Source organism: Dipodomys merriami, unplaced genomic scaffold (genome assembly GCF_024711535.1).
Source record: "Dipodomys merriami isolate MVZ:Mamm:240054 unplaced genomic scaffold, mDipMer1.0.p SCAF_1, whole genome shotgun sequence".
Classification (NCBI taxonomy): Eukaryota; Metazoa; Chordata; class Mammalia; order Rodentia; family Heteromyidae; genus Dipodomys; species Dipodomys merriami.
The window spans coordinates 92309413-92328172 of NW_027202270.1; the positions used below are offsets into that span (position 1 = coordinate 92309413).

The 18760-nt window shown below is 45.4% G+C and overlaps 1 protein-coding gene across 1 annotated transcript; it reads right to left on the minus strand.

Annotated features, from left to right (window-relative positions):
• Positions 1-833: 833 nt before the first annotated feature.
• Ripk3 (receptor interacting serine/threonine kinase 3) lies at positions 834-5223 on the minus strand. Its single transcript, XM_070042740.1, has 10 exons — positions 5039-5223; positions 4721-4864; positions 4201-4522; positions 3706-3851; positions 3347-3393; positions 2986-3150; positions 2808-2875; positions 2090-2455; positions 1937-1985; positions 834-1182 (listed from the first exon to the last, which is right to left on the minus strand). Exons 1-10 carry the CDS (start codon positions 5059-5061, stop codon positions 1043-1045), a joined length of 1470 nt encoding a protein of 489 aa, XP_069898841.1. The 5' UTR covers positions 5062-5223; the 3' UTR covers positions 834-1042.
• Between the last annotated feature and the right edge of the window lie 13537 nt (positions 5224-18760).

The following is an 18760-nucleotide window of genomic DNA, read 5'->3' on the forward strand; positions in this document are numbered from 1 at the left end:
CGGTCTCGGTCTTAATGCCTCGGGGCGACAGTCGCTTCCCTCTCGGCGCCGTGGCCCCCTCCCACTTCCCCGACGAGACGGCCCGGCCCCTTCCCGTGCCAGAGCTGGATACTCCTGGCCTCCTCCCCGGCTCAGATTGTGTCTCCTAACCATTGCCCATATCACTCCGGCCTCTCTAGGACAGGGAGTATGGACGAGGGAGACCCCACGGGCTGGTGGGGTGGCCGGATGGGATGTGTCAAAACGAGGGGGCAGGATGTGCGGGTGAGGGGAGACTGCGAGGGCGACCCTGGAGTAGTGAGGCCTGGCTAGGAGGCTGGGAAGAGCGCGGGTCCTGCTGGCAGATGGGGGCTGGGATGGAGTTCTGGACCATTCTGGTGCTCTCTGGCAGCTCCCGTGGCCCCCGTCTACACTGTCCAGTCTCTGCCTATCTCTAGCTTCCGGGGTCAGGGCGCTGGTGAATCAAAAACATTGCTGGGTAGTCCTGGACGCCAGCTAAGCCCAGAAAGCAAGTTGTGTGTGAGCCTGCATGGAGAAAAGCCCAGTGTCAGAAGTGGGGGTGAAAAGGGGTTCTCTGTCCTGTGAGTTTGGGTTTAGGGGAGGTGGGGTCATTTGTGAGCTCCACAGGAAGCGCTCCTCCCAGAGATTAGAGCACCGGGGGAGCCTGGTCTGGGATTCCTTCCTGTCACCAGCTGGGCCCTGACCTCCTGTGCCTGGACAGTTGCCTACCCCCAGCCCCCAGTATCTTTCCCTTCCCGGTTTAATCAGTGTCTCCTCCTCCCCAGCTCCTGTGCCTCTCCCTATCCCTCCCACCCTGACTAATGACTCCTGCATCCTGCTAGCATTCAAATACATTTATTGTTTCCTGAGGGCTCAATTACATCAAGTTTGGGCACTAGTCTGACAGTCTTCACAGACAAATGTTGAGAAGGTGACGCTGGCTGTTTTGACTCTTGCTGGCAGCTTAGCTTTTGCTTTTATTCCATTGTGATTACTGTGTGGCCCCACTCTGGCATAGGTTCTTGCAGGCTTTCTGTTGAACCTACTTGTAGGGGGGCTGCCAACCCCTACCCATGGGAGATGGTGCTGGGCTCTGCGTAGGAAAGGCAGGTGTCATAGGTACAGTCATTATGTTGCTGCTTCCAATCTGCACCCCAATGCAGTGGGAGAGGCTCACAGACCCTTTAAGAGAAAGAGTAATGTTGAGCGGGAAGGAAAGTTTAGTGGTGGAAAGAGGTTAGCTATGGCATGGGCAGCGACACCTTGTGCTCAATCTAGGCAAGTTCAAGAATGAGGTCTGTAGGCCTGCCAGAGGCTGTTTCCAGGTGTCCTGTGCCTTCCACTCTGGCTGCTACTTCAGAAGTGGTCTAGCAGAAGCTCAATAGGATTAGGTACTAATATTCGAGTTCAGCTGGAAAGACTGCTAGACTTCAAGGCCTGAAACAGTGGAACTGAAGAGGTCACAGATTTGCTGCTATACAAAGTTAGAAGACTTAGTAGCAAATCCAGGCCTTGTGCTAGGCCCTGGTGGTCACACCTGTAGTCCTTGATACTCAGAAGGCTGAGATCTGAGGATCATGGTTTGAAGCCAGCCCCATCAAGAAAGTCCATGAGACTCTTATCTCTAATTAAACACTGAAGAACTGGAAGTGGAGCTGTGGCTCAAGTGGTAAAGTATCAGCTTCGAGTGAGAAAGCTAAGGGACAGCATCCAGGCTCTGAGTTCAAGCTCTGGTGCTAGCACACACATAAAGAAAAATTCAGGCTTTGTTGTATTGCCTCTCTCACTGGGTAACAATTTACTTATGAAATGAGATTGGGTTAGATAATCTCTAGCCCTTTCTCCTCACATAGATTTTTATACAGGTGTTAAGGAAGAAAGTGCTTAAATAAATAAATAAAAATTGAGCAGAAAGGATGGGTTGGGGAATGTGTACCTGGCATTGAGGTCTCGGAGGAACAGTTTCCATCATTTCTCTGAGCCCCCTACAAACAACACAGAACACTTAGGCCTCCTGTCCTAGAGCCTTGTTCCCCATTGAACATCCCCTAAGTTCTTAGTGAGGGGATATATTTTAGATTTGCCTCACCTGATTCCTTTGGCAGCCAGGTCCTGGAGTGGATCTAGGCATTTGGTTTCTAAAATGCAAGGTCTTGGGTATTTGAGGAGTTCTGGCCATTGAATCTGCAGATGTTCCTACTCTCCCAGAATGCCAGCCCTTCTCTTCCTGTGCTGTACTCTCCTTAGTAAGTCTTGTGCCTTTTTCAGGATATGTGCTGGGAACTCTATCTAGAGTCAGGCTGTTTAACATCTCAGAAACTGTGGACCCAGTTGAAGAGCACCGGCTTCTAGTAGTTTTTGTCTCCCAGCCATCCATTTCTGGTCCTCTCTGGTCCAGTTCTGGAACAGACAAGCTCCAGTTGCTGTTCCTATCTTTGGACAGAAATGTCTTCACCTGTAGGGACAGGAGGAACTTGCAAGGCATGAGTTTTAAAAAGCCAGAGGAAACCTGAGGGAGTAGTTTCTTGGTCTATCCACTGTGGTCTGGGAACTCAGGGTCGGGTGAGGAGGAGAGGAATGAGGGCTAAGACATAAAGAACAATGGCCAGTGTTGAGTGCCAGTGGCTCACACCTGTCATCCTAGCTACTCAGGTGGCTAACATGAGAATCCATGGTTCAAAGCTAGCCCAGGCAACACAAACAATGGTCCATGGGGAGTCATTGGGAGCACAATGGGAGCCATGTGAATCATCTCTGAACAGCTTCTAGGTGGAGGATGGTGTTGAATGCTCACCAGGGCGACTCACCATGAGGACAGTGGCATCCATCTTGTCCTGAACGAAGGAGCAGGCTTCTTTGGTTTTTGGTTGGCAGTCTGAAAGACAGAAGGATAAACTGTAGGCCAGCAGAACTTCTTTCCCTTGCAAAGGCCCTGTACTGACAGACCTAAGTCTATCCTCACTGCCAATGAAATGGCCAGCTCACCCAGGAAGTCGGGCCTCTCACTGGGCTCAGGGCTCCAGCAGCGCTGCATCAACTCCTTCAGTTCTTCCAGGCCACGAGTCTCAGGGCTGGATGGAGGCAACTCTGACAGTGGGGGTCGGATGTGCCGTCCACTGACTTGATCGCAGACTAGTGACTCAGACACAACTGAAGTTGGGTGGGGGTGGCAAGAAGAAGCATTCAAGGTATGAGAGGATATTGGTTCAACCATAGAGAGGAGCAGGGAGTATCATCCAAGGGGGAGGTGAGGGGGGAAGACAGGAAAGCAGGAAAGGGAGGGCTCAGGGCTTTCAGGAAGAGGACACCCAAGTATTAAGAATCCCAGATTCTGCTAGAGTCTTACACTCTGCTTCTCTTCCAGCTAGCACCGCCCACATGAGGATTCCAAAGCTGTAAGACACATAAGATGGAGGCCTGGCCAACCACTACAAAAACTTCTCTCCCCACACCAACCTCTAGAAGAGTCCAGAAAAGGTGTAGAAATCTGGAAGAGGACGTGGAGCTGTGGCTCGAAGTGTAGAGCATTGGCCTTGAGTAAAAAAAGCTCAGAGGCAGCACCAATGCCCTCAGTTCAAGCCCCATGATGGACCAAAAGAAAAATTTCTTTTGAACTAAAGTTACTTTAGAAGCTTGGGGGGGGGGGGGAGGGAGGGATTTCTTCCCTCTGGGGAGGGGGGCGGGGAGGTGGAGTAGGTATCTTACCTGTATATATCACTGGCTTTGGAAGCTTTCTGGTTTACATTAGCTAACAGTTCTGGGGCTAAATAGGCTAGGGTGCCTCCTGACTCCAGAGATCCTGCCCCTGACAGTGACTTTCCCTGAAATCGGGATAGTCCAAAATCTGCCAGCTGCAAAGGAAAGAAAGAAGATACTGGCTGAAGGGGCCAGGAGGCCTCCCAAATTCTCTGTCCCCTAGAGCATGCAGGTCCAGCTTAAGGAGGAAAGAGAGAGTCAGAGAGGCCTTGGGTGGGCAACTGAGGCCTGCTAAAAGGCAGTCCCAGGCTAGAGCTGTATGAGGCCATCACTTTCTGGAAGGCCTAGTGGTATATGGCCTGGGCTGAAACTCCTGGTTGGAATTTGAAGCCTAAGCAGTCTCATGCTCTAAGGAGGCAATTGAAGGTCTTCAACAGACAGAGCCACCAAAGGCTCTGTGTCTGAAGGGTGGATGGGTCTGCCCTGGGCTGTAGATGTGCTAACCTTGGCATGAAGCTCCGAGTCCAGCAGGACATTTGAGGGTTTGAGATCCCTGTGCAGAAGTTCTGGTTCCAGATCATGCAGATAACTCATTCCCAGCACCACTTCGTGTAATAGGCGGCAGCAAAGAGGCCAGGGCCGAGGGCGCTCAGGAGACCACTCAGGCTGCAGCAGCCCAGTGAGGGAGCCGTTCTCCATGAATCTAGTCACCAGAGCTGGCCCGGATATGTGCTCCCAATGCAGGGCTTCAGTGACCCCCAGCAGGGGCAGCACGTAGTCATTACGAAGCTTGGCCATGGCCTTCACCTCCTTGGATATCTCCTCCCTACACTCCAGACAAGGAGCTGCAGTGAGTCTGGGTCCTGGGAAGATCTCCTCCCTTGCCCTCCCCTCTCCTCTCCTACCCTCCCTTCTTGTCCCCTCCCCTTCCCTCCCCTCTCCTCCCATCTTCTCCCCTTCCCACTCAGCACAGTGGCTGTGCCTTCTTGGCCAGTCCCAGCGGCCCAGGGCAGGGATCGCTCACGAGTCCACGATCTTGACCGCAACATCATGGCCCCAGGTCTTATGCTGTGCCCGGAACACCACACCAAACCCGCCATGGCCAACAAACTTCGGGTTCTCCAATTTCTCACAGGACACCAGGGAGTCATCGGAGGCAAGGTTGACCCTGGGAACAGAGTGTCCCCCACTAGCTGACCTTGCCCCACATCCCCCTGAGCCCCGTGAGTGAGGCGCCATCAGGACCATGTCCTACTTCCCCCAGCCACCCCCACGGTCCCAGGCTCCGGCACTTTCAGGGTGCGGAGCGGGCGCTGGAATCCCCGTCTAACGCCGCACTCACCCAAACTGGACGCAAGACGACATCAGGTGCCAAAAACTCCCGGATGGTCGAGCGCACGATTGGAGGCTTTCGGCAGAAATAAGGGGAGGGTCCACACGGATTCCGCTCTCTGGGTCGTTCCCCCAACATTGAGTGACAGAAAGACAGGACCGACTGACTTCCTACTCCAGCAGAAGAGTCTACAGTCCCACCCTCCCGGGGCGGGGCCGAGAGCGAACGGGCGAAGAACTTTTCTCGGCTGGTTACGGTGTCCTGTACACCTGCGTACTGCGTCCACCAGCGCAGCTGGGCCTTGGGTGTGTCCTGGAAGGAACTGTCGCCTGCCAGGAATCACACACTCAAGTCGCTGTCACCGCCCTGGTCTCTGGCTTCTCCCAGAGGTAGGGCCGGGGTGGGGAAGGACGTTGCTTAGGAGTTTTATGGTCCTGGGGCTGCGCTTTCTCTCACAGCAGTCCTGAGATCACAGGTAACACTTCCATGAAGCTTGCCCTGGGCCAGGTTATCTAATTTCACATCAACCTGCTCATTCAGTTTCACATCAACCCTAAGGAGAGAGGTACTGTTTTATTTACTTGTGTGTGTGTGTGTGTGTGTGTGTGTGTGTGTGTGTGTCCATATCGGGCCTAACCTCCATTTGGGCACCGTCCCTGAGATTTTTTTTTTCCATGCAAGGCTGGCACTCTACCACTTGAGCCTCAGCTCTACTCCCAGCTTTTTGGTGATTAACTGGAGATAAGAGTCCCATAGACTTTCCTAAGTAGCTAGGATTATAGGCATTGCATTAGTGAACGACCGACCTCCAGTTAAAGAATATATATATTGCTAATATTGGAGCTTGAACTCAGAGCCTTAGGCTCTCCTTTGGCTTTTGCACACACAACTGGTGCTCTGTCACTTAAGCCAAACCTCCACTTCCTAGTTACCTTTGCATAGATGAGGAAACTGAGGCATTGATGATTTAAATACCTCTTCTCTAAGTGTGGAAATAACTTAGAACTTGGCTCTGAACCCTCAAGCTATTCTGTTTTCACACAGGCAGTAAGGCTGTACCATTCTACTGGTGGTGCGGGTGGCTGGAGAAGGTGTAAGCACCCAGTAATACACTGAATGGCTCTGTCTATATGTCTGCCCAGTCTGGGGTAGCTGCTGTGGCTGAGGCAAGTCCCTGGCATTGGTAGGGACTTGTCTGTCATATGAACTGGAATTGGAAGGCCCTGCAGCTGGAAGGGCCAAAACCCACTCTTTGGGCGTTGTGGTCAAACTCAACCAGAGAGTGGCTGATCACTGAGATTGTCTATATATCAACATAGACATAGCTCAGAACTACCTGCATCTCCCTCCCATAGCACTTCCTCCACAAAAATCCTCAGATTAATCCTGTTCCTGACAAATGTATCCTCTGGATAAGGATCTTTGAGAACTCACCGGCATGGGAAGTCTTAAGGATTTAGGGTAGACAAAAAGTATTGTATTTTGTCTCTCAAGGCCTGAGCACTGCTGGAAGCTGTAGGGACTGACTGAAAGCCCAAAGCACTGAGACCTTTATGGGGGGGAGTGAACCCCATGAGCTGTATGTCAGCTTTCACTAAATCTCACTTTGGCACCTGTTTTCTGTCTGTCCAACAGACTAGAATCTGCTGGTGGTAACAAACGGATCAGTACTTAATTGTAGTTTCTAGAGCAATCACAATCTCCAGGATCTACACCATGGATCCTGGAATGATATTTGGGAGCAATTTAGGAATTATTAGATTGTTGTCTCCTAAAAAAAGCGGCTGTATGGTACATGTCCAGGAAATATTTGTTGAATCAAATGAATAAATAAATCACCCTCGGGCTGGGAAGATGGCTCAGTGGTAGAGCGCTTGCCTTGCATGCCTGAGGCCCTGGGTTCGATTCCTCAGCACCACATAAAGCAAAATGAAAAAAGCCAGAAGTGGCGCTGTGGCTCAAGTGGTAGAGCGCTAGCCTTGAGCTGAAGAACTGATTGACAGCGCCCAGGCCCCACAACCGAACCCAAAAAAAAAAAAAAATCACCCTCCTCCCCACCCCCCCTTTTTTTTTTGCAGTACTGGAGTTTGAACTTAGTGCCTTTTTCTTTTCTTTCTTTCTTTCTTTCTTTCTTTCTTTCTTTCTTTCTTTCTTTCTTTCTTTCTCTCTCTCTCTCTCGCTCTCTCTCTTTCTCTCTCTCTTTCTCTCTTTCTCTCTTTCTCTCTTTCTTTCTTTCTCTCTTTCTCTCTTTCTTTCTTTCTTTCTTTCCTTTCTTTCTTTCTTTCTTTCTTTCTTTCTTTCTTTCTTTCTTTCTTTCTTTCTTTCTTTCTTTCTTTCTTTCTTTCTTTCTTTCTTTCTTTCTTTCTTTCTTTCTTTCTCTGGTTGGTCATGGGGCTTGAACTTTGGGCCTGTACACTGTCCATGTGCTCTTCAGCTCAAGGCTAGCACTCTACCACTTGAGCCACAGTCCCACTTCCAATTTTCTGAGTGGTTTATTGGAGATAAGAGTCTCACGGACTTTTCCTGCCTGGCCTGAACCGAGATCCTCAGATCTCAGCCTCCTGAGTAGCTAGGATTACAGGCATGAGCCACCAGTGCTGGGCTGTGTCTTTTATTTTCTAGGTGGATGCTCTACCTACCTGAGTCATGTCCGAAGGACTTTTTGCTTTAGATATTTTTCAAATACAGTCTCAGGTTTATGTCACAGCCTGTCTAGACTGCCATCCTGCCATCCTTCTGCTTCCCACATAGCTGGAATGACTGCCACACACTACCATGCTTAGCTTTTATAGCTTGAGTTGAAATTTTGTGAATTTTGTTTTACCTACGATGGCCTCGAATCTCAATACTCCCAATCTCTTCCTTGTGAGTAGCTAGGACTACAGGTATGCACCACTCTCCTCAGCTTCTTTGAAACTACCCTACATGTTGAGGCTTCTTTTACCCCAGATGGGCTCCATACTCATTGGGAAGAAGGAAGAGTTTGGACTCCTTCATGATGTGGAGACTCTTACCTGCACGGCTGCTGGAACTCCATCATAAGGAGTAAATGTATTATAGAGAAGTGATTCTATCCCACAGAATCCATGGAGCCAAGGAGTGCAGCCATCCTCAGAAAAGCCTATAGTCAGAAGCTTAAAGCAACCAGAAAAGAGGCAATCACCCCCTTTGTAGTTTTGTCCCAGGAGAAAACCATGGGCTCAAACTCTATATCATGAGAAAGGAGTTAGAAGGATGTGTTCATTATGCTTTGTTTGGGGATTTATTTTATTTTATTTTTGTAGTACTATAGTTTGAACTCAGGGCCTTATGTATTCTAGGCAGGTGCTATACCACTTGAACTATTCCTCTTGCTCTTGCTTTAGGTTCTTGAGACAAGATTTCCTTATGTAGCTCAAGCTGGCCTCAAAACCACCATTCTCCTGTTGCAACCTTCCTAGTACTGGGATCATAAGTATGTACCACCACATTGGCTTAAAAGGGAATGTGAAGGCCTTTTTTTTTTGGTCGGTCATGGGGCTTGAACCCATGGGCACTTGGGCACTGTCCCCACACTCTTCAACTCAAGGCCAGTGCTGTACTGCTTGAGCCACAGTGATACTTTCAGTTTTCTAGTGGTTTATTGGAGATAAGAGTCTCACGGACATTTCCTGCCTGGCCTGAACGGTGATCCTCAGATCTCAGCCTCCTGAGTAGCTAGGATTAGAGGCATGAGCAACCAGCGCTGGCTGTGAAGGCCTTTTTATGGCAGTGTTTCTTCAGATGGAGACAAGCCCCTAAGAGTCAGAGATAAGCCACTATGAAACATTAAGGGCGGGGAATGGTGACTCAAAACAAAATTGAGTTGTTTTTTTTTTTTTTTTTTTTTTGCTGGTCATGGAGCCTGAACTCTGGGCCTGGGCGCTGTCCCTTAGCTCTAAAGCTCAAGGCTAGCGCTCTACCACTTGAGCCACAGCACCACTTCTGGCTTTTTTTTTTCTGCTTATGTAGTGCTGAGGAATTGAACCCAGGGTCTCATGCATGCAAGGCAAGCACTCTACCACTGAGCCACCTTCCCAGCCCCCACAAATTTAAAAGAAAGAGGGACAGAAAGTTATGGAAACAGCCTCATTGCCCTACAATGGATGAACGGATTGTGTGTGTTGTGTGTGTTGTGTGTGTGTGTGTGTGTGTGTGTGTGTGTACAATGTATCCATATATATCTCTATATATCTCTATATATCTATTATATATCTGCCTATCAGAAAGACTGTCATTTTCAGAGAAGTAAATGGGCCTGGAAAAAAAAATCATATTGAGTGAAGTTAGGTTCACAGAAACAAGGGGTGCAACTTTGGAAAGCAGTATGGAGGTTCCTCAAAAGACTTCACATAGATCTCCCCTATGATCCAGCAATCCCACTTCTGGGCATTTACCCAAATGTATACAAACAAGACCACACTAAAGCTACCAGCACAACTATGTTTATTGCAGCATTATTTACCATAGCTAAGATATGGAACCAACCCAGATGCCCCTCAGTAGATGAATGGATCAAGAAAATGTGGTATATATACACAATGGAATTCTATGCCTCCATCAGAAAGAATGACATTTCCCCATTTGTTAGGAAATGGAAAGGCTTGGAAAAAATTATATTAAGTGAAGTAAGCCAGGCCCAAAGAAACATAGGTCCCATGGTTTCCCTTATTTGCAATATCTAGTATAGGTATGAGTCAAGCGGAAAAGGTCAGATAATGTGATGTTAGGAAAACGAACCCTTAAATATGTATTTTAATGTTTTCGTTTCTTTCATGCATGTGTTTCTAACGCATTTATAAGATTATTTCTTTGTTGCTTTGTATGTCCCTCCCCCACAGTATAACCCCCGCTTTCACTTTATTTGATGTCAGTATAACATGTGGAGGAGATGGGGACAAACAAGTCGTTTAAGGATTCAGGTGGACCTGTTGCAACAAGGAGAATTACAAAATGTCATGTCAAAGCAAGCTTTACAATGTCGGTGTGGGGGGGGGAGGGGGGTATGAATGGGTGGGGGGGAGGGGGGAGGCTGGGAAGGGAGGTGAAGGGTAAACAAAGGAGGAGGCTGCAATGCTTGGTAAGAAATGTATGCATTATCCTGCCAATGTAATTGTAACCCCTCTGTACAGTATGTTCTCAAATAAAATAAAATAAAATTAAAAAAAATACTACCTTTTTTTAAAAAAAAGAAAGAACAAACAAACAAAAAAAAGAGTAAATATAAAAAAAAAGAAACAAGGGGTGCAAAATTTCTCTCACATGTGGATGTTAGCTATCAAATATGAACATATGAAAATACATACAGTACCATATATACACAGTCAAACTGAAGTATGATATTTGTAGGAGTGGGTTTCCATACTGTTACTCTCTGGAATAATTAACTGACAATTTAACAAAATGAATAGCAGGATGTCTCAGAGGATGGGACTTCTGGGGAGGGGTGGATGAATGGAGAGAGAAATGGTGGGCAAATAACACTGATAATATTCAATGCGTGTACATGAAATGGAAGCTTTGGGAAACAAGTAGTATGGTTTAGATGGGGGCAGATGGAAGGGGTGATACTGATCAAAATGCATTGCATACATAAACTGACACATTAAAATGAAACACTTTTGTACAATTATTTTTTGTGGGTCCTGGGGCTTGAACTCTGGGCTTGGATGCTGTCTCTGATCTTTTGTGTTCAAGGCTTATGCTCTATTACTTGAGCCACAATTCCACTTCTGGCTATAGTTTATTAGAGGTAAGAGTCTCCTGTATTTTCCTACCCGGATGACAGGCATAAGCCATTGGCACTGGCTTGTAAAACTATTTAAAGATAATAAAAATGATTAGCTTTTTTTTTTGTCTTTTTTTCCCCACTGGGGATTTAACACAGATATTACACTTGCTACACAAGTGCTTTACCACTAAGCCACATTCCAACACAATAAAAATGATTTGTTAAAAAGATGGGTGCACGCTGGATGCCGGTGGCTCATACCTGTAATCCCAGAGGCTGAGATCTGAGGATCACTGTTCAAAGCCAGACCAGACAGGGAAGTCCATGAGATTGTTATCTCCAATTAACCACCAGAAAACTGAATGTGGTGCTGTGGCTTAAGTAGTAGAGTGTTTGTTTTGAGCTGAAGAGCACAGGGACAGCGCCCAGGCTTAGAGTTCAAGCCCCACAAAGGACAAAAAAAGAAAAAAGAAAAGAAAAGAAAAGAAAAAAGATAGGTGCATTGTATATATAAATGGCCATGTTAAATTTAAACCTTTATATATACATATAGTCAGTTGTGGGACTTGAACTCAGGGCCTTGGTGCTGTCACTGAGCTTTTTTGCTCAAGGCTAATGCGCTACCACTTTGAGCTATGGGACCACTTCTGGTTTTCTGGTGGTTAATTCGATATATGAGTCTCATGGACTTTCCTACCCGGGATGACTTCAAACTGCAGTCCTCAGATTTCAGCCTCCTGAGTAGTTAGGATTACAGGATGAGCCATAGGAGCATGGCTTATTTGAAGATAATTTAAAAAATAGTAAGAGGAGCAGAAAGAACTTAGTGAGGTGGAAGTTGGGGTTGACAGACATAAGTAGAGCTGATTTCTTAATTTTGGAGTTGTGGCCTCTCCTGAAGCCTGATGTCCCCGACCCTGGTGGTCCCCTGGCTTTTGGAGTCTGACCTGATTATCTCTACTTATCTTCAGCCCATCCCCAGAAGAACTCTGGCTCTCGGTCCCTGGCTACCTCCAAGTCAAGGGAATAAGCCACCAGTATAGTCTTTCTTCTTGCATATTCCAGTTCTTGCATATTCTAGTTGTGGGGCTTGAACTCTGGGCCTGGGCCCTGTCCCTCAGCTCTTCAGCTCAAGGCTAGCACTCTACCACTTGAGGCATAGCACCACTTCTGGCTTTTTCTGTTTATGTGGTACTGAGGAATCGAACCCAGGGCTTCATGCATGCAAGGCAAGCACTGTACCACTGAGCCACCTTCCCAGCCCTCTAGTTCTAATTCTTTTTTTTTTTTTTTTGTCAGTCATGGGGCTTGAACTCTTGGCTTGGGCACTGTCCCTCAGCTCTTCAGCTCGAGGCGAGCACTCTACCACTTGAGCCACAGCGCCACTTCCGGTTTTCTGGTGGTTTATTGGAGATAAGATCTCACAGACTTTCCTTGCCCGGGCTGGCTTTGAACTGCTATCCTCAGATCTCAGCCTCCTCAATAGCTAGGCTTACAGGTGTGAGCCACCAGCGCCCGGCTATAGTTCCAATTCTTGCTTCATCACTTCCATTATCCACCTAGTAGTAATAATTCAAGTGACAATAATGAGAATTATGGAAATTTTTCACTTTCCTTAGCGTTTTAATTTCACATTGAAGATGTATTACTTTGTATTTATGTGTGTGTGTGTGTCTGTGTGTGTGTGTGTGTGTGTGTGTCTGTGTGTGCGTGTGATGTATGAGTATGTGTGTGCCAGCTCTGGGGCTTGAACTTAGGTCCTAGGCATTGTCCTTGAGTTTTTGACTCCAGGCTAGCACTCTATCAATTGAGCCACAGCTGTACTTCCAGATAATTAAAGGTAGGAGTTTCACAGACTTTCCTGCCCAGACTGGCTTTAAACCATGATCCTCAGATCTCAGCCCCTTCAGTAGCTAGAATTATAGGTATAAGCCACTGGTGAATAACCATGCATTATTTTTAGTAACAGTGAAAACAGAGACAAAACATGGTCAAAAATAGATTGTTTGGCGGGGGAGGACTGGGGGGGCCAGAAAGGGGGGAGGATGGGAAGGGATCGGGAGGGGAAACAAAGGAGGAGGCTACAATGCTTGATAAGAAATGTACTCATTATCTTGCCCATGTAATTGTAACCCCTCTGTACAGTATTTTCACAATAAGAAAATAAAAAAATAGATTGTTTGCATTGCATTATGAAAATGTAATAATAGCAGTTGAAATAAATTGTGCAAAGAAAGAAGATATAGCCATTAAAATACACCATATGGATGTACCTAGAACAAATCATTGAGGTAAGCCAAGCTCAGAGAAATAAATGTCATGTTTTCTCTCCTATGTTGAAGATAGATCTAAAATACACAGGAACATGATAAATTATACAAGTTATAAATTAAATTATACAAATTATAAATTATACAAATTATATACACACAGTGAGACCAAAGGAGTATACTCTTAGGGGAGGAACACAGGCCACATGCCTATGTATCTCTGATCATATAATATTTATTGAAATGAACTCCAAGAAATGGAGCTATTGTTTTGGGGTTTCTTTCCATTGTGTTTTTTCATTTATCTGTCTTTAGGAGGGTTAGGAGGCACAGAAATGGTGAAATAGAGGGTGAATAAATGCAGCAGTGGTACTCACTAGACGTTATGTTGAAAATGAACCATGTAAGTTGTGGGTGGGAATGGGAAGGCAGGGGTGACATTGTCCAAAAAGAAATGTACTTATGACCTGACTTGTGGAACTGTAGCCATTCTATACATCACCTTTATAATAACAATAAAAAATTAAAAGTAAATAAAACATACCATAGTTAAAATGAAATCTCCTTGTACAACTAATTGATATCAATAAAGAACTGATGTCAATGTATCATAGACCTATATTTATTAACATGACAGGAATTGATCTTATATTAAGTGAAAAAGTAGGCTATAGAAAAATATATACCATATAATTGCCATTTTTATTTTTGAAACAAGTACTGAAGGATAATAAAAGTATAAATCAAAAAAACCCCAAAGTAGCCTCTTCCAGTACTATGATTGACTTGATGTTTTCAAAAGTCACCTGGGGGCTGGGAAGGTGGCTCAGTGGTAGAGTGCTTGCCTTGCATGAGTGAGGCCATGGGTTTGATTCCTCAGCACCACATAAGCAAAAAAGAAAAAAAAAAACGGAAGTGGTGCTGTGGCTCAAGTGGTAGAGCGCTAGCCTTGAGCTGAAGAGCTGAGGGACAGTGTCCAGGCCCCAGGACTGGACCAAAAAAACAAACAAACAAAAAAAGTCACCTGGAAGAACACTTGAATGCTATGTAAAACACAGCAAACATATTTTAAAGTGCATTAATGAGCTCCTGGGAGGCAGGGAAGAATCCTCTCAGGGCATCCCCCTAAAACCAAGGAGATAAAGCAATACAAAAAGTAAACTGAGAGGTCAAGTAGCTAAATTCTAGAGCTATGACCATGGGATAAAGGGCGTGGGGTGGAAGGAGAACCAGAGAGTAAGTTTGGCGGCTAAGAAGAGAGCAGAGCTGAATATGCAATTTCCTGCTCCCTTGTCTTAGTTGCCTTATTGCTTTACAATACCTGAGACTGTGTTATTTATAAAAAGAACTGTTTTATTTGGGCTTACACTTCTGGAGGCTGGCAAATCCAATGCTGGGCAGAAGTATCTGCTTGACGTGATGAAGGCCTTCAACTAATGACATAAAGTAGAGGATGCAGGCACAGGCAGAGGTAAAACACAGCACAGTTACAAACCCATGGGAGCAGAGCTATGGCTCTAGTGGTGAACACTGGCCTTGAGTGAAAAAGTCAAAGAAATGTTCAAGGCCCTGAGATCAAGCCCTGGACTGTGTATCAATCAATTAAAAAAACATTTGAAATAAAAAACTCCAAGCTAGGTGTTGGTGGCTCACTCAAGATGTTGAGATCTGAGGATCATAGTTTGAAGCCAGCTCAGGCATGAAAGTCTGTGAGACTCTTTTTTCCAATTAACCAGCAAAACCCTGTTAGTGGAGCTGTGGCTCAAGTGGTAGAGCACCAGCCTTGAGCAAAAAAAGCCCAAGGACAGTGCCCAAGCATAAAACCCAAGTTCAACCCCCAGGTTCAACCCAATCCAGTCCCACAGTCCTACACTGATTCATCCTCAAGACCTAATCATTTCTTAAAGTCACCCAACATGATTGCATTGAGAATCAAGGCTCAGCATGAGCTTGGTAGGATGAACTATATTCAAACCATAACATCTCATGAGGCTGGAACCTTTGAAGTGGCAATATTCCTAGTCAATAGGGAAAAGTCCATGGGTTTGCTTATAGGGGAAACTTGTTTGCCCTATATTAAAATAAAAATAGTTTCCATGTGAAACTTGGTCTCACAAAGATCTATAATTAGAAGTTATACTTTCCCTTTGACAAATTAAGCCATAAACTGAACAAATAAAGTGACCCACATTAATATATCTTGCAAAAAATGGCCCCAACAGAGGCAAATCAAATCCTCCTTGGAGGCAAACTCTTAATGTAACCTGTTGAGTTAAATTCAGTCAAATATAAGCACACACAATTTACTAAGTAGATATGGGTATATACCAAGAGAGAGACTCTGCAGGAACAAATGCAAATAGGTTTAGCTTTTTAAAATAACCTTTATTTAACATGTGCATTGCAGATGTAAGAAGCAATAATGGAGTCATCACAGCCAGAAGCAGTTCAGTTGGACATGACTGTCTAGGTCCTCCATGTACAGTCATTAATTGCTTTAAGTAACTAAGATCATATAATATGTGTCAGGCTTTTCCAAATGTTATGAATTCACCAATTCAAAATCCCAAATCTACATGAATATTTTGATAACCAAGAATAAACTATACCAACTCAATCTGTTTGGGAAAATATTGCAATCCTTCTTGGGGATAAAAATTTCACTGAAGACAAAAATGGCAATAGCCTTCTAGACAGATGTATTGGCAGTGTTACATTTCCTTTATGCTCAAATAAAAATGAGATACAAAGCAAGATATACTAAGCAGTTTCTAAGCTCATTAGTAGGTCTGTGATATACTCTTAAAATATTAGCAAGAAAGTATGGTTCTATTAAGTGTACGTATCCCTATGGTACAGCCAGAACCACATACATCAGTGGATTTAATCAAGGTGTAAATCTGAGCACACCTACACACATCTCTTCCTATAGCTTCCTCTTCCTCCCCTCTGCTTCCACCCTCTAAATAAGTCATGACTCCATTGCCCAGAGCTGGAACAATTCTACATCCGAGATGCATCTTCTGCTGATTATAACAGATACTTACAAGTAAGCAAGTTCACTAGTTCTACTTCAATTTTATTGTCATTATAAAGCTAATGCACAAAGGATTACAGTTATATAAGTCAGATAAAGAGTACATTTCTTGCTCTACTAGTTCTACTTTTTACCATAGTCTGTCACCTTCAGACATCTATAAAGATTAGATGTTGTAAAACAGTGAACTTCGAGCACAAATGCAACTATGGTACCAAAAATGCACATATCGACTTATGATTCTAACTAAAATCTGTCTTCTATCTGTGGAGATACAAGCAAAGAGCCCTTCCCTCACTCTCCTCTTCTTCCTCTCCATCATTCCAAGTACTAACTCCAAGATAAGGATTTCATATTAAGATCATTCCAAGAAGACAGTTTTTTTCTAAGAACAAAAAAGGACATTTATGTAGGTATTATTCTACTTACTTTTGACATTAGGACTTATCCCTGAATACTTAGCAATATTAACTAAAATACGCATATAGAACAAAGTCTAGACAACTGGAACCAGTAGAACAGGTGTGCCTGCTCTTTTCACACTTCATCCCCCAGCCCCACCCCTGCTGCCACCCAGTAAACAGCATGGCTTCCAAAACATTAACCATTCATTCCACAATTCAACTACAAAAAGACTTCAAAGGCACTATACTAGCCCTCTACTTTTACAAGGTTATGAATATTTAGATATCTAGAAAGACTAGATGCTTCCAACAAGGACTTAAGTTTCCCACCATACATACAAGTAGTGCCAGATAAGCTACACACCCCCACACACTTCACAAAACTCTACTTTGAAAGGAAGATTATAGCTTAAAAACCTTCCCATTTCTACCAACCCAGTATCATACTTGACATGGGTACACATAAGTACTGTCCCTCAGCTCTTCAGCTCAAGGTTAGCGCTCTACCACTTGAGCCACACTGCCACTTCTGGTCTTTTCTGCTTATGTGGTGCTGAGGAATCGAACCCAGGGCCTCATGCATGCAAAGCAAGCACTCTACCACTGAGCCACCTTCCCAGCCCCTTTTCTAGGAATTTTAACACAAAGAAGTTTATTAGTCTGCAAATTCTCTAGATGTCAGTTATATACTTTGTCCTTTACATACACTATGTACACAGTAAAGCAGAACAAAATGGCACAATGTTATTCTGATGTGGCCTACTTTACATTTCTTTCTCCTGGTAACCAGGGCACAAACACTCAAGAGGTTGACCATTCCCCCTAAAATACATTCCATATGGGTTTTAACAAAAAACATTTAGGAAATGTATTATTTTCCTACTCCAGCTTTAAAAATGCATCAGGCACTTGAGAACATCGAAGCACAGTGGACTGTGTATACAGCACTGGGGATGAGATGCACACAGATGGACGGTTGTCATGGACAAACGTCTTCATGGCCACTCGTGTCTCATGGGTCTTCTGGTCCGTGTCCTCCAGCCCGGTCAGGGCAAGCATCGCTCCCACTGTCCCGCCCAGGGCGGTGTAACATCCCCACTCAGTCACTTGCAGAAGACATTTCCATGGCTTTCATAAACAAATGGCACTGACAGGTGTGGATTTTCTCCTTCTACTGGGTCATATGTGGGCATCCCCTTCTCATCTGCAATGTCCAGATGGACCAAAAGTCGTCTTTTAGGAGTTTGGGGGAAGTTGAGAGCCGCCTTTTACATTTAGACACAAGTCTTTGGGGCTTCCGGTGGGTACCAGTGGGTCACCCCACCGTTCCCTCCCCCACCAGCACCCACCAACGGACGGAGACAACCGTCACCGGGCCCTCGTGCGGGCTCCGCTCCCGCCAGGACCCTTAGGGCCTTCTCTGCCCTTGTCCGGGGTGAGGTCTCCTCTGGGCCAAGGGGGTCGCTCAGGGGCCTAGAGAGCTGCCCTGCTTCCAAGGCACAGGAGGGGGGAGAAGAAAGCCCACCCTGTGCCTCCTTCTGCCATGGCCAGAACTCAGGTTTAAACTTTTAAGGACTTCAGAACTTGGAATCGTCAGAGCAATAACTCAAAGAAGCTTCCCCCGCCCCCCTCCAGTGGTATGAGGTTTGAACTCAGGGGCTCAGGTACTGTTTCTTGCTCACTGCTGGTGCTCTGGGACTTTTCTGCTTGGACTGGCTTAGAGCTGTGATCTTCCAGGTTTAAGCCTCCTCAGTAACTAGAATTACAGATACGAGCCACAGACATCTGGCCCTCTTATGAAATGTTTAAAGAAAGAAAATAAGCAAGGAATAAGAGATTACAAAAATGTTCACGTAGCTGGGTGTTAAGGGCTCAGTAAGTTCAAAGCCAGCCTAGGCAGAAAAGTTCATGAGACTCCATCTCCAATTAACCAACAAAAAGTAGGCAAAGTTGGAGGCATGGCTCAAGTGGTAGAGCACCAGGTGTGGGTAAGAAAACTACGCAAGAACATAGAGCCCTGAATCAAACCATGGTACTGCACACACATGCCCAGAGATATTTAGGGGGAAAAATAGAATATCAAGAAAACAACAGCTGGGAGCTAGTAGCTCATGCCTGTAATCCTAACTACTCAGGCTAAGATGTGAGGATTATAGTTCAAAGCCAGACAGGGCAGCAAAGTCTGTAATATGCTCATCTCCAATTAACCAGCAAAAAGCTGGAAGTAGAGCTGTGGCTCAAGTGGTAGAGCATCACTAAAGGAGTGCCCAG

Excerpts from the sequence above, each read along its gene's own strand:
- Ripk3 (XM_070042740.1), bottom strand. The coding sequence starts at position 5,061 with ATGTCGTCTTGCGTCCAGTTTGG. Across the intron at positions 2,456-2,807 it reads TGGATGCCACTGTCCTCATG|GTGAAGACATTTCTGTCCAA; the intron begins GTGAGTCGCCCT and ends CTGTCCCTACAG. Across the intron at positions 1,986-2,089 it reads CTGGCTGCCAAAGGAATCAG|GGGGCTCAGAGAAATGATGG; the intron begins GTGAGGCAAATC and ends TGTTGTTTGTAG.